The sequence below is a fragment of the Pristiophorus japonicus genome, chromosome 3 (assembly GCF_044704955.1).
Source record: "Pristiophorus japonicus isolate sPriJap1 chromosome 3, sPriJap1.hap1, whole genome shotgun sequence".
Lineage (NCBI taxonomy): Eukaryota > Metazoa > Chordata > Chondrichthyes > Pristiophoridae > Pristiophorus > Pristiophorus japonicus.
The window spans coordinates 62,481,596-62,497,770 of NC_091979.1; the positions used below are offsets into that span (position 1 = coordinate 62,481,596).

At 47.8% G+C, this 16,175-nt stretch overlaps 1 protein-coding gene across 10 annotated transcripts in view; it reads right to left on the minus strand.

The window, feature by feature from the left end:
• The window catches only part of LOC139259737 (speckle-type POZ protein-like A), a 270,126-nt gene that overhangs the window by 75,799 nt on the left and 178,152 nt on the right, over positions 1 to 16,175 (minus strand). For all 10 annotated transcript variants that reach the window (XM_070875375.1, XM_070875374.1, XM_070875380.1 and 7 more), the window contains one exon: positions 970 to 1,103. In XM_070875375.1, coding sequence (XP_070731476.1) covers positions 970 to 1,047 — 78 coding nt within the window. In that variant the 5' untranslated portion in view covers positions 1,048 to 1,103. The remainder of the gene's footprint in view (positions 1 to 969; positions 1,104 to 16,175) is intronic.

A 16,175-nucleotide genomic window follows, 5' to 3' on the forward strand; every position in this document is an offset into this window, starting at 1 on the left:
AGTGCTTGCTTTGGGAGTCTCGTGTCTAGCATGCGAACAATGCGGCCTGCCCAGCGGAGCTGATCAAATGTGGTCAGTGCTTCAATGCTGGGGATGTTGGCCTGGGGATGTCTCCACAAAAACAGGATGCTAGACAATGAGTCATTCAAATGTGTCAATCTGGTCATCTGTGTATTTACAGTAATTTATGGTAAGAGTCGTTGCAGCAATAAGACCTGATTTCAGGACAATGGGTAGCTCGTCGTTTAGTCTACATTGTCTGTTAATTATTTGTATGTACTGTTGATGTAGCATTCATAGTATGTATGGAATGTAGTCATTCAGCAATTCAAGACGTGATTTTGTATAAAGAGTTGAGAGAAGATGAGCAGAGACACTAGATTTGGAGTGTGTTTCTCAGAGTATACACTGGTTTTGTGAAGTGTATGTCTCAGTAACTTTCATGTAGTATGAAGGTCCTGCCATTACTACAACTGAGTGTGTGTGCACGTGTAATCTGACATTGACAGCAACAAAACTAAAAAGAAGCAGTCCAACAGACTGCAATGGCTCGGCCTTCCCCTCAACAGTACCCATACCATGCCCTCCATCTCCAGCCCAGCCCCTCATTGTACCTTGGCCATTGGGATCATCGGCTTGGAAATCTCCATGTTTCCCTGGTGTTTCTTGACTACCTCTATGATGATAGAACATGAGTGCTTCGAATGAGGCTTGAATTCAAGAACAACCGGCCCCCTTTGGGAATCTTTGACTTACAGACTGCAGCAAATTCTATGTCTTAGGCTTTTACATATTATGCTCTCTCCTCATGCCCACCTGTCATGTAAAGTAAAACAATTCCACTTTTTAAAGCTAAAAGTAAACTAGATGTTACAATGCTCAAATTTGTAGTTCATCTCTTTTAGAGGGAAATTATTAACATTGCTACCGTTTAGTAATTAAGTGCAGAAGCATTGGGATGTACAGTACCTGGGTGTAACACCAACTCTCTGCCACAGGTCCACTGGACATTTCTCCAGGCGGAGGGGGAGTTGGCACCCTTGACATCGCCAGCTTGTCCGCCGTTTTGAATCCGGATGCCACAGGGAATTTCAGGGTTTCCCCTGCAATGAAACACAATTAAATCATCAACATCTAAATATACTGTTTGGGGGAGGGCGGGGGGGGGGAAGAAAGGTGGAAAATATATCTTGTTCAAGTTAAAACTTCTATGCAATTACATTTTACATTTTGCAAATTATTCTATATCAAAATTGCAGAAATTGGCTCAAGTACAGAAGCAATTCCACCACATTTAATTCTCTCATACATGTGTTATAAATCACTCTACTCATTTCAATCCTCCGTTTACAATATCTGCAACTCATACAGTGGCTTTATGGTGATAGATATCTTCCACTATCTCGGGCATGCAACCAGTATTCATGTATAAACAGGCTGTCGAACCACAGCTGAGCCTGACCCTGTCCTTACCAGACCTGGATAATCCACATTTTGCTGCCACGGTCACAAGACAACTACAGGAGTGAATTCTAGCTAATTTTCCACAACAGGGACACCACGACCAATTGCTGCAGCAATCATGCTGCACTGGCTGAGGTCAGTTAACTTCGCACAGGATCAAAGGATCAAAGCAAGGAATACATAGCTCAGTTACCCACTGAAATTCACAGCCATCAGGTGCACCTTGCAGATGCTACTTTTGTTTTTCATGCACGATCGATAATTTATGCTGTAGAACCACACCAACCTCATTTTAATAATTTTAAAAAGGATTGGGTTCATGATCTGTTCAGGAAACCCAGATTTAAAGGGGCAACCACTTCCTTGGTGTGTGGGCCATTTAAAGAGACCCTCACTTTGGTGGGTAGCATTTAAAGGGGCCATCCCTTGGTGAGGGGGTCATTTAAAAGGACCACTTTGGTGTGTGCCGTTTAAAGGGACTGCCATCTCCTTGGTGAGGGTTCATTTAAAGGGACTGCCACTTTGTGAGGCTATTAAACGGGACCACAACCTTGGTATGTGTCGATTCAAATCGAGGAAGACTTGCTTCCACTCTAAAAGTGAGTTATCAGGTGACTATACAGTCCAATTTGGGAATTACAGTCTCTGTCACAGGTGGGACAGACAGTTGTTGAAGGAAAGGGTGGGTGGGGAGTCTGGTTTGCTGCATGCTCCTTCTGCTGCCTACGCTTGCTTTCTGCATGCTCTCGGCGTCGAGACTCGAGGTGCTCAGTGCCCTCCCGGATGCTCTTCCTCCACTTAGGGCGGTCTTTGGCCAGGGACTCCCAGGTGTCACTGGGGATGTTGCATTTTATCAAGGAGGCCTTGACTCACTTGTCATGTAGGAGTTCCGAGTTGAGCACTTGCTATGGGAGTCTTGTCAGGCATGCGAACAATGTGGCCCGCCAATGGAGCTGGTCGAGTGTGGTCAGTGCCTCGATGCTGGGGATGTTGGCCTGATCGAGGATGCCAACGTTGGTGCGTCTGTCCTGCCAGGGGATTTGCAGGATCTTGCGGAGACATCGTTGGTGATATTTCGCCAGCGATTTGAGGTGTCTACTGTATATGGTCCACGTCTCTGAGTCATACAGGAGGGCGGTTATCACTGCAGCCCTGTAGACCATGAGCTTCAACAAAAAGCCCGCGACCTAAAAAATAGATGGTGGGTGGAGAAAGTACAGGAGATACAGTAAGCTGGCCGACAGCCATGATGTGCGAGGATTCTTCACCATAGTCCATCTACAGCCCAAGCACCCACCCCACTGCTGGCCAAGACACTCATCAAGGACACCGAGGCAGTCAGGACCCGCTGGAAGGAACACTTCGACGATCTCCTTAACCGAGACTCTGCCTTTGACTCGAATATCTGCGACTCCATCCTGCAGCATGCGACCCGCCACCGTCTCAGCAAAACCCCAGCCCTGCACGAGGTAGAAAAGGCCATCCGTCAGCTCAAGAACAAGGTAACGGGAACGGATGGAATCCCCACTGAGGCACTAAAGTATGGCGGAGAGGCACTATTGGCACGAATGCACGACCTCATCTCTCTCATCTGGAAGGAGGAGAGCATGCCGGGAGATCTCAGATGCAGTAATCATGACCATCTTTAAAGATGGGGGACAAGTCCAACTGCGGCAACTACAGAAGAATCTCCCAGTTATCAGCCACTGGGAAGGTCATCACTAGAATCCTCCTCAACCGTCTTCTCCTGTGGCTGAGGAGCTCCTCCCGGAAGATTCGGTCCACTACGGGGCACAATGGACATTTAAAGGGACAGCTACCTCCTTGGCGAGTTCTATTTAAAGGGGCCACCACCTTGCTGGGCAGGTGGATGGGCATGCTGACTTAAAGCCGTGATGATCTAATGGGGATAGTCATGCGAAAACCTCAGGTGTAACAATTAACGGAAGGGTCTTTCATAATCGGAGCTAGTTTCTCTTATCTATCTCAGTTGTAAGTTAACAATTGTAAATGAGAGGAGTTTGGGGGGTTGGTGGGGCGGGGGGCGGGGGGGGGGGGGGGGGGAGGAGGTTGCAGCCACGCTTCAAAAGTTATGCCTTCTCTCCGAGAGAGCAGGGGAGTGGGATTGAGGTGTGGGTGAGGGTCAAGTCCCAGAGTTTGGACCGAACCTGCTTGAAAGGGACAAAGGTTAATAATGCCATAAAAAGCAAACCAAACATTGGGGTTCATTCAATTCTCGAGGGATGGAATTAAAACCTAGAGAAGTTATGCTAACCTTGTATTGAACCTTGATTATACTGCAATTGGGAGTACTATTCTAGTCTCCATATACTTTGGTTAGACCACACTTGGAAGTACAGCACAGTTCTGGTCTCCACATTATAAAAAGGATATAGAGGCACTGGAGGGTGTAATTTTTTTTTACAAGGATGATACTAAAACTGAAGTTATACCTATTGGGAAAGACTGAACAGGCTGGGGCTCTTTTCTCTAGAAAAGAGAAAGCTGAAGCATGACCCGAGAGGTCTTTAAGATTATGAATGGATTGGACAGGGTAGATTTGGAGAGAATGTTTCCACTCGTGTGGAGGACACCAGAACTAGGGGCCATCAATAAAAGATAGTCACTAATAAATCAAATAGGGAATTCAGGAGAAACTTCTTTACCCAGACAATGGAGAGAATGTGGAACTCACCACCACAGAGCGGTTGAGGCGAATAGAATAGATACATTTAAGGGTAAGTGAGATAAACATGATGGAGAAAGGAATAGAAGGATATGGTGATGGGATGAGATGAGGAAAGATAGGAGGACTCGAGTGGAGCATAAAGCCCTGGCATGGACCAGTTGGACTGAATGGCCTGTTTCATAGAAACATAGAAAATAGGTGCAGGAGTAGGTCATTCGGCCCTTCGAGCCTGCACCGCCATTCAATGAGTTAATGGCTGCCTTTGTTTTCCTTGATGCCTTTGTTCACATACCAAATTATAACAGTGCAGCGGGGACAAAACCAAGGGAAGGCGCAGCACGGGCCAATAGCGAGGCTGTGAGGCTCATATTGCGTACTATGAATTGCACGTAGAGGTCCCATGGGAAGGAAGGAAGGAAGGCGGACAGTCGGAGTATGTATTGGCACATGTGGCGGAGCCTGGTCTCCAGTCGTCTTGAATCCCCTTGACACTGGACCAAGACTTTGCTCCGTCAAGCCCATGTGGTGGCTGGTGTGCAACGGCCACACCACATTAAAAGAATTCATGCACAGGCACCTGCCACCGTTCTGTGCTGTATATCCTACATAACCTGCCAAGACTTTTTTTTTTTGCAGAACAGGTGACATAAGATGCAGCCAGAAACCATGACCATGAGATGTATGACATAAATTAACCTAAACGAATGCCTAGGAACAAGTCAGTCAGAACCTTGAGTCTGTTCCGCCGTTCAATCAGATCATTGATCTGTACATGAACTCCATTTATCTGCCTGTGTTCCATATCCCTTGAAACCCTTACCCAACAAAAATCCATCAATCTCAGCCGTAAAAATGTCAATCGACCCAGCATCAACAATCTTTTGTGGGAGCAAGGTTTAGATTTCCACTGCCCTTTGTGTGAAAAAGTGCTTCCTGATTTCAATCCTAAATGGCTAGAGAAATCAAATCCTTAATTAGATCAGCCCTCAACCATCTAAACTCAGGGGAATACATGAAACTTGTCCTCATTATTTAACCCCAGTTTCATTCAGGTGAATCTGTGCTGTGCCCCTTCCAAGGCCAATATATCTTTCCTGAGATTAAAAACAGAAAATGCTTGAAATACTCAGCAGGTCAGCCAGCATCTTGGAGAGAGAAACAGAATTAACGTTTTAGATCGATGACCTTTCAGGAGAACTGATCTTTCCTAGGGTTTGATGCATAAAACTGAATGCAGTATTCCAGACAGGGTTTGACCAAGGCTCTGTACCAATGAAGTATCACTTCCTCACTTACCGTTTAAGAAATAATCCTTCTCCCCACAAATCATACTCTTGAGTTGTGCTCAAGCTACTTTACCCTCGTACTTTTTTCAAAAGTTCAAGAAACCCTTTTCCTATGGAATGTGTACGGTTGACTACAGCTAGCAACTTTTCCTAGATGCCTTTGTTCACATACCAAATTATAACAGAGCAGTGTGGACAAAACCAAGGGAAGGCGTAGCACGGGCCAATAGCGAGGCTGTTAGGTAGTGAGGCTCATATTGCGTACTATGAATTGCATGTAGAGAGAGAGATCCTGTGGGAAGGAAGGAAGGAAGGCGGACAGTAGGAATATGTTTGAGCTTGTGTGTATGTATTGGCACATGTGGCAGAGCCTGGTCTCCAATCGTCTTGAATCCCCTTGACACTGGACCAAGACCTTGCTCTGTCAAGCCCATGTGGTGGCTGGTGTGCAACGGCCACACCACATTAAAAGAATTCATGCACAGGCATCTGCCACCGTTTAAAATTAGTTCATCTCATCAGACACCCGAGTACTCATTTTTAGTGTGGAAGCAAGTCATCCTCGACCCCAAGGGACTGCCTATGATGATGATGACTCTGATCTTCAAAGCAATCTATCTCAATCTGCACAGTGGCATTAAAGATGAAGTGGTGCAATGGAATGATTGCTTTAATAGAAAAATTATGACATACATTATTAAGACATAATAAGAACAGAAACAAGTAGAAGGGAGGGGAAACAGTTTGTCATACAGCAAATTGCACCTAAAGGTAATAGAAATTAGCTAGATGTCCATGTATTTGTTTACATAAAATCCATAATTGTATTATTGTAACCCTTTATTTGCAAAGAGTAGTTTCAAACTTGCTAAATGACAGACACTCCTAGCTGGCTGTACCAAAACTGCTACTCATATACATGGTAAATAAAAAGTAATTTCAAAGATTTACAATCTGGCATAGCCAGCTAGTACAACAAGTAAATAGATCAGCTTGACAGTGGCCTAGAAGTGGCAAGAGTGCGCGTGTTTTGAAGTGGGCGCGCGTGTGCGCGTGTTTTGAAGTGGGCGCGAGATTGCGCGTGTTTTGAGTGCGCGCGCGTGGGCGCGAGAGTGCGCGTGTTTTGAGTGCGCGCGCGTGGGCGCGAGAGTGCGCGTGTTTTGAGTGCGCGTGTTGAGTGTGTGTTTTGAGTGCGCGCATGCGTGTTTTGAGTGCGCGCATGCGTGTTCTGAGTGCGCGCGCGCGCGCGTTGAGCATGTGTGCGTGTGTTGTGAGTGCGCGTGCGTGTTCGCGTGTGTTTTGAGTGCGCGCGTATGCGCGCGTTCCAGGAGGAGCGCTCCTGCACCTCTTAGCTCCACATTGAGGTAAGTATTTTTTATTAAAAACTTATCTTTTAGTTGGCGACCTCCAGTAATCCCTTGAAGGATCACTTTTTAGATCACATGTTTCCCGCTGCCTTCAGAGAACAACAATTTTATCAAGTGTGCCTTTGCATATGCGGTTTTGCCTGTGGGCCCTGGGTGCCTCTTTTACTGATATACCAATGTGGTGGGCAACGCAATTCCAGTGTGGAATGTACGTGCGCATGCCACCCACCACATTGGATGTTTTAGCACCAGTTTTACTCGTGTAAAATGGGCAATGCCCTCAAGTCCATCAATTAGCATATGTTATATGGTTATAAAGCTAGATTATACAAGTAGAGGCCCAAACGTTCTTGTAAAAGAATTGTAAGCTTTACAAATAGAAATTGCTTTCACGTGGGAAAGGGAACAATTAAATAGGGACACTCGAGAGATTTGCACATAGTACCTGTTCTGTCATTTTAGTCAATCAACCTTCCACACTGTTGTGTACAATGATTTATTCTGAACTGATTCCAGAGACTGAATTTACAATTAGTTGAAAGTAGTTTTGCTTCGCTGTGATATAAATTCTACCTAGTATCTTGATCAAAGTGGAGTATATACAAATGAAGGCAGTTGCCACAGCACCAGTCAGTAACAGAATCAAGGATAGTGTTGGTAGCAACTACATACATGGAGGCTGAACTTCTCTCAAGGAATGAGGAACCCCTCATTTATAAAGCTAAAAACAGTTATTATAGTTCAATCTCACATCGTAGAAGTATATCAAAATCTGGCAATAGGTCTCCCCCGATTCTGGCCGCTGTGTTGCCTCTCCCGGGGTTTGGTGCGGCGTGGCCAGTCGATTTGGGGGGGGGGGGGCGGAGCTAGGGCCCTGCTCCAGAAACAGTGCCGGCAGCTCGCCACATGCGCGTTGGAGTGTGCACGCATGCGCAGTAGCTCCTGCCCCCAGCCTCTGTGCGCGCTGCAGCGTGGGACCTGAGGTGTCCCGCCCTTATCCCAGGTCGAGTGGCTTCCCGCACAGGCCGGCTCGCTGCCTTCCCAGGATAGAAGGCGACAGCAAGCAGGTTGGGGTTGGGCCTAAGCCGGGGCGGCAGGGATGGGGGGGGGGGGGTGGGGGCGGAGGTTTGATCCGGGGGTGGGGAGGAATTCCGAAACACAGGATGGGTTCGATCACCGATCCCGTGGGCGGTCCGATCCCCGACCTCTAGGGAAGACCTGATCCCCAGAAGTGTCCGATCTCTGACCCCAGGTGCTGTTCTGATCCTGGAGGGTCTGATCCCCGACCCCGGGAGGTAGGGTTTGTTTGTAAGGGGCAGGCTGATGGTGGGTGAGTTTAGGCGGCTGGGAGGACATAAGAATTACGACCAGGAGGTACTTCTATTTTTTATTTGGATATTTTTTTTAAATGATGTAAACATTTTTTGTCTCCACTTGTTTATTTTTGTCGTTTAAGCTTCTATGAATGCTTCCGTTGTATAGTAAATTAACTTCACGAAATTTGTCATCATCATCATAGGCAGTTCCTCGGAATCAAGGAAGACTTGCTTCCACTCCTGAAGTGAGTTCTTTGGTGGCTGAGCAGTCCAATACGAGAGCCACAGACTCTGTCACAGGTGGGACAGATAGTCGTTGAGGGAAGGGGTGGGTGGGACTGGTTTGCCGCACGCTCTTTCCGCTGCCTGCGCTTGATTTCTGCATGCTCTTGATGTTGAGACTCGAGGTGCTCAGCGCCCTCTCGGATGCACTTCCTCTACAGGGCAGTCTTGGGCCAGAGACTCCCAGGTGTCAGTGGGGATGTCGCACTTTATCAGGGAGGCTTTGAGGGTGTCCTTGTAGCGTTCCGCTGCCTACCTTTGGCTCGTTTGCCGTGAAGCTGCTCAGAGTAGAGCACTTGCTTTGAGAATCTCGTGTCTGGCATGCGAACTATGTGGCCTTCCCCGCGGAGCAGATCGAGTGTGCTCAGTGCTTCAATGCTGGGGATGTTAGCCTGGATGAGGACGCTGATGTTGATGCGCCTGTCCGCCCAGGGGATTTGTAGGATCTTGCGGAGACATCGTTGGTGAGAATTCTCCAGCAACTTGAGGTGTCTCCTGTACATGGTCCATGTCTCAGCCATACAGGAGGGCAGGTATTACTACAGCCCTGTAGACCATGAGCTTGGTGGCAGTTTTGAGGGCCTGGTCTTCAAACACTCTTTTCCTCAGGCGGCCAAAGGCTGCACTGGCACACTGGAGGCAGTGTTGGATCTCGTTGTCGATGCCTGCTCTTGTTGATAGGAGGTTCCCAAGATGTGGGAAGTGGTTCACGGTGTCCAGGGCCGTGCCGTGGATCTTGATGACTGGGGGCGGGGGGCAATGCAGTGCGGTGAGGACAGGCTGGTGGAAGATCTTTGCCTTACCAATGTTTAGTGCAAGGCCCATGCTTTCGTACGCCTCAGTAAATACGTAAATACGAGTTCAGCCTCTGTATGTGTGCAGATGCAGGCGTCGTCCGTGTACTGTAGCTCGACGACAAAGTTTGGGGAAGTCTTGAATCTGACCTGGAGACGATGCAGGTTGAACAGGTTCCCACTGGTTCTGTAGTTTAGTTACGCTCCAGCGGGGAGCTTGTTGATTGTGAGGTGGAGCATGGCGGCGAGGAAGATTGTGAAGAGGGTTGGGCTGATAATGCAGCCCTGTTTGACCCCAGTCCGGACGTGGATTGGGTTTGTGATGGATCCGTTGGCAAGGATCACGGCCTGCATGTCGTCATGGAGCAGGCGGAGGATGGTGACGAACTTTTGGGGGCATCCGAAACAGAGGAGGACGCTCCATAGACAGTGTCAAAGACCTTTATAAGGTCAAAGGCGGTCATGTATAAGGGCTGGCGTTGTTCCCTGCATTTTTCCTGTAGCTGTCACGTTGCAAAAATCATGTCTGTTGTGCCCCATCAGGGACAAAATCCGCACTGTGACTCCGGGAGGAGCTCCTCGGCCACGGGAAGACGACGGTTGAGGAGGACTCTAGCGACGACTTTCCCAGTGGCTGATAGCAGGGATATTCCTCTGCAGTTGCCGCAGTCGGACTTGTCCCCTTTTTTAAAGATGGTCACGATTATTAAATCTCTGAGATCCCCCGGCATGCTCTCCTCCCTCCAGATGTGAGAGAGGAGGTCGTGTATTCGCGTCAGCAGTGCCTCTCCGCCATACCTCAATACTCAGCAGGGATTCCATCCGCACCCGTAGCCTTGTTGTTTTTAAGCTGCCTTATGGCTTTTTCTACCTCGTGCAGTATTGAGGTCTCACTGAGGTGGTGGCGGGTGGCATGCTGCGGGATGGAGTAGAGAACACTAGAGTCAAAGGCAGAGTCTCGATTGAGGAGATCTTCGAAGTGCTCCTTCCAGCGGGCCCTGTCAGCTTCGGTGTCCTTGATGCGTGTTTCCCTGTTCTTGGCCAGCAGTGGGGTGGGGCCTTGGCTGTTTGGCCCGTGGGTGGCCTTGACTGCGATGAAGAATCCTCGCACATCATGGTCGTTGGCCAGTTGCTGTATCTCCTTTGCTTTCTCCATCCACCACCTGTTCTTTAGGTCCCAGGTTTTTTGTTGGACCTCAGCGGTGAGCCGTCTGCAATGCTTCTTTGCTGCTTCCGTGTTGGGTTGTTGTTGAAGGCTCAGAAATGCCCTGCGCTTGCGATCTATTAGTTCTTGGGTCTCCTGATCATTCTCATCAAACCAGTCCTGGTGTTTCCTGGTTGGGTAACCGAGCGTCTCTTTGCAGGCACTGGTTATGGAGGCCTGGAGGGCAGACCAAGTGCTGTGGGCATTCTGCGTCTCGGGGTCGTCAAGGCACGCCAGGTTAGCCGTGAGGTGCTGGCTGTATAGGGCTCTCTTAGCTGGGTCCTTAAGTGCTCCGGCATTGATTTTTTTGCAGCACTGCTTCTGCTTCCCCCCTCCGCTTTGGGGCTATGTTGATGTCGATGATGGATCGGATTAGACGATGATCCGTCCAGCAGTCGTCTGCTCCAGTCATGGCGCGGGTGATCCTTGGCTCGGACAATGACATAGTCGAGCAGCTGCAAGTGCTTGGAGCGAGGGTGTTGCCACGATGCCTTGTATATGTCCCTCTGGCAGAACAAGGTATTGGTGATGACAAGTCCGTGCTCTAGACATGTTGGAGTTGGTTTTCCCGACCACCTCTCCACTAATAACGCACCCCAGAGGTCTGTGTCCTTGCCAACTATGGCGTTGAAGTCACCGAGGACTAGTTTGTCGCCCGCGGGGACACAGGACAGGGATTTTGCGAGGTTGGAGTAAAAACCCTCTTTGGCCTCATCAGTTACATCGAGTGTTGGGGTGTACGCACTGATGACTGTGGCGCACTGGTTCTGGGATAAAAAGTGAGTCGAAGAATCATGAGGCATTCGTTAGCCCCGCAGGGGGAGTCTTTGAGGCGGTCAACCAGTTCCCTTGGTGGTAGGTTGTCCGAGGCCTGGTTGGGTGCAGGCATTGGGAGGGTCAGTGATGTCGTTTGATCTTATTCACATTCTTTAATCAAGTCATTAAGTTCTGATGGCCTTCGATGTACCCGTCTGCACTGATTTCTTAACTCTCCGCAAGAGTTTTCTGTGCGGCCACAAACGCTGGCCTAAGTTAGTTTAGAGTAACTATTGGCTGTCCAAAGTGGCCAAAACGGGCATAGGTGGCTGCTAACGCCCCCTTTTGAAAAAAACTAAACTAAATTTAAAAAATCCTAACAAATTTACTGACACTGGTGCAAACTGAATATGCAAAATGGCAATTTTTAAAATACTCCAGAAAAATCAAGTTGTTCCAAAAAAAACGGAGCAACTCCTGGGCAATTTTGAGCCCATTGTTACTACTCCAGGCAACTTTGAGAGGAGCCTTCTGCATTTCAGCCCAAGAAGGAACTACTGCATGAGCAGAAAAGGCTGTTTGCTATGTGCACTTCGCTTGCCAGACAGCAACACAAGGTGATTGATTCTACTACTCAGTTCACAAACATCTGTTTGTTGATGGGTTTGCTTAGCATTTTATTCCGAGAGGAAATGATTGCTTAGACTGGCATAAATGTTCCAAGCAAACCAAAAAAAATACTTCATTTCAATGAATGAAACATGAGCTGATGGATAAAACTTCGGCACCAATACGTCAAGACAAGTTAAACTACAGGTGCTTTTATGCTTACTTATTTTAGTTCCAGTCTCAAGAGCATGGTGTGTGTGTGCCACTCTCCCATGTTTATACTGCCATCTGGTTTGGGGAATGGGTCAAGGAATGTCACAGAACAGGTAAGAGAGAGAGAAACGATTTCTACAGGTGGGTAGTACAGAACAAGTGGGCACAACCTTAAAATTAGAGCTAGGCCATTCAGGGAACACTTCGTCATGCAAAGGGTAGAAGTCTGGAACTCTCTCCCAAAAAGTCACTAGGTCAATTAAAAATGTAAAAACTGTGATTGATAGATTCTCATTAGGGCAAGTGTATTAAGAGATATGGATTCCTAATATAATTGTCATAATCACACAACTGAATGCACTAAGCAAGCCAAAGAATTTGATGCAGACCCATGCACTTTCATATTCACACCATGGGCCCAAGTTTCCACATGAGTCGCGCCTGATTTTTTAGGAGCAACTGGTGGAGAACGGACTATTTTAGAAATCGCAGGTCTCGGGTCGGGGCCGGGGGGAGCAGGAGCTGGCCGTGGGAGGAGCCTCATTCACGCAGCCCCAGTGAGGCCATTCAGCCAGGGCTAGGGGCTGCGTGCTTCGGGCCCCTCCCACACAGTTCAGCGCCTGGAGCTACTGCACTTGCGTGCCGACTGTAGCGCGCATGTGCAGAGGTCCCGGCACTGTTTTCAGCGCCGGGACCTGGCTCCGCCCCCCCACAGCTCGTGCTGGCTGCGCCGAGGGCCAGAGGACCTGCAAGTAGGTGGAGAATACTGAGGATTTTTTTAGGCGCCGTTTTAGGCGCGAAAAACGGGCGCCCAGCTCCGAGGGGCGCCCGTTTTTTTTCTTGTGGAAACTTGGGCCCCATGATTCTACTTTGTATCAAGATGCAAGCACAATAATGCGCAGAACCGACTCAGTATGTTTAGCAGGCCAACGGAGGATGCCTTTGTTCAAACGGTAGACCAGGAAGCCCACGGAACAGAAGATCTCTGTCATCATCCCTTGTGTGGAGTCAGAGCCATTTACACTTGGGATTACAGTCTACCATGCAAGAATTGTGCTTAAGAGGTCAGTAGAATTCCAGTAAAGTAAAAGAATCTTAAGATAACATTGCCAAAAACAAGGGATGGGTTTTAATGAGTACCCTCTTCCATTGAAACAAGATATGGTGGGTCCACCAACAAAACTCAGTTCACCAACCCTTCATGTAGACACAAGACCTAGGAAAGTAACAATGAGGCAGGTTTTAAGGAGCATCTTAGAGAAGGAGCGAGGTGGAGACTGAATTTCAGAGCTGACGGCACGGCCGCCAATGGTGGAGTGATTAAAATCAGGAACGCAGGAGGCCAAAACACCAGGAACAGCAAAAAAAAAGTGTTTTTTTTTCTGGTGCATAAATGTCCAGAATTCCATATAATAAAATATAATTTGCCTCGCTCAGTAAACCAGTAGCCTTTAACACTTTTTTAACCCTTTAGCGTATGGTATTGGGGGTAATGTACTGACGTGGATAGAGAACAGGAAGCGGAGAGTCGGGATAAACTAGTCCTTTTCAGAATGGCAGGCAGTGCAGAGTGGGGTGCCGCAGGGCTCAATGCTGGGACCCCAGCAATATACATTAATGATTTGGATGAGGGAATTGAGAATAATATCTCCAAGTTTGCAGATGACACGAAGCTGGGAGGTGTGAGCTGTGAGGAGGACACTAAAAGGCTGCAGGGTGACTTGGACAGGTTAGGTGAGTGGGCAAACGCATAGCAGATGCAGTATAATGTAGATAAATGTGAGGTTATCCACTTTGGTGGCAAAAACACGAAGGCAGAATATTATCTGGATGGCGGCAGATTAGGAAAAGGAGAAGTGCAACGAGACCTGGGTGTCATGGTACATCAGTCATTGAAAGTTGGCATGCAGGTACAGCTCAAAGACCAAGAATTTCTCACAGGATGAAGTGGAGGCACTAGTTACTGTAATTGAAGCCAGATGGCATGAGCTGGACATTAGCAGAGGTCACATAAAAGTTTCACCAGAAGAAATGAAGCAACGCTGGAATTAACTTGAAGACTACTGTGCAATGGTGACCACCCAGAGGTCTGGAGGCCCATGCAAAAAGTGGCAGGACCTTGGTCAAGCAGTTTGTGTCAAGTAATATTTTCATTTATTCACTGGAATTGCAATTGTAAATGTGACCATCTGTATATGTCCCACCCAGCAGAAATACACCCTCTCTAAAAAGTTATATTTTCATCTTTGCAGAGGAAGGTGGCCCACAACAAAAGGGAAAGAACTTGAACAGGAGGTGGTCCAGTAAATCAGCACCCACTGACATCCTTGGAAGAGAGGGCCGCAACTTTTATGGGTCCTGCCTGGAGAAAAGCAAACACCACTGCACAAACTGGGCCCACACTCAAGGGAGAGGGTAAGTGCTGCAAATTCCAAAGTCTGGCTTTGCTAAAGATTAAGTACTCTGCGAGCTAGCCATGCTTCGGTTCATGGGGACGCTTCAGTTGATACAATGTGCCATCATTCATCGTGGTCCTTCAAATGAGCCTACTCATGCCACCCTGCCCCCTCTTCTGCTGCTAATCATTTGTCTGTTCGGTTATATTTTGCAGAACTTGAGGCTAACCCCGACGATGCAGAAGATTATTCAGATCGGACGAGCCTGAAGACGAGAGCATCTTCCAATCCAAGAGCATGGGGGTGAGAGGGGGGCGGGGGGAGAAAGAGACAGGGGATGGATGAAGCCCCCACTGTTGCATTCACTCTGCAGGAGGTACAGGTGCTGCCCATTCAGGTGCCAGGCCCTTTCCTGAGTGGAACGAATGTTGGGACATTCCATAGTTTCTCTTAGTCTGAGGATTCCAGTGGGGTGCAGTGAGGCACACCCAGGACCCCACCGTCCGAGGCTGCAGGTCCCAGTGGGATGCAGCGAGCCATACCCAGGGGGAGAAGGGGGAAGGAGAGCCCAACAGTGCTCTCCTGAAGTGCAGGATCGAACAGATGTGGTTCAGATGATAGCAAAGAGTGCGGAGAGCATTGACCTTACGCGATCACTCCGGACAACATCAGTGGGGTGTGTTGGGAGAAGTAACAACACTCTCATGAGAAATGGGATCACTGTCCGGACACATGAGGGAGGCAATGTCACAGGCAGCTGATACACTGTCGGTGAACATGAGGGAGGGAATGTTATAGGTAGTTGAGACACTGTTGAACACGAGGGAAGGAATGTCACAGGTAGCTGATTCACTCCTTCAGGTTCGCCGACAATGTATGTTGCGGGTAGTTAAGACACTGTCAGGGCACGAGGGAGGAAATGTCAGTTAGCTGCTGCAATAAGGGAACACACCCAGACCCTGCGGCCATTGACAGAATCAACCGCCACTCCCATTCTAATCCCCAGACCAGCCTCTGAAGAGGCCCAAGCCGGTCTTCCACATTACCGCTGCCCCTCCCCCATCAAGGAGGACGCATTACCCAAGATGTTCGCAAGAATAAGCTTGTTACCAACCTGAGAAAAGCTGTGCCACCACCTGCAAGCAGTCTTAAAATAAGGTGGAGGAGAGGTGGGTCCAGCCTTTCTTTGCTGCTGTTATTATTATTGTTGTTACTGTTGTAACTGTTCTCAAATTAAGTTTTTTTGTAAAGTTTAAAAATTTGTAAGTGATCTTAATTGAAAACTTTAAAGTTTGATACAAGAATATTTTTATTAGTTAAGTACAAACAAGTGTTAAACTTTGGAATAAAATATATTTTAAATTATAACTGAATCATTTCCATTATTTGTTCCATTAACACAACACATTACGGAACAGGTAAAGTCACATGGGTGACTTTAATATGCATATAGATTGGGCTAACCAAACTGGAAGCAATACGGTGGAGGAGGATTTCCTGGAGTGCATAAGGGATGGTTTTCTAAACCAATATGTCGAGGAACCAACTAGGGGGGAGGCCATCTTAGACTGGGTGTTGTGTAATGAGAGAGGATTAATTAGCAATCTCGTTGTGCGAGGCCCCTTGGGGAAGAGTGACCATAATATGGTGGAATTCTACATTAGGATGGAGAATGAAACCGTTAATTCAGAGACCATGGTCCAGAACTTAAAGAAGGGTAACTTTGAAGGTATGAGGTATGAATTGGCTAGGATAGATTGGCGAATGATACTTAAGGGGTTGACAGTGGATGGGCAATG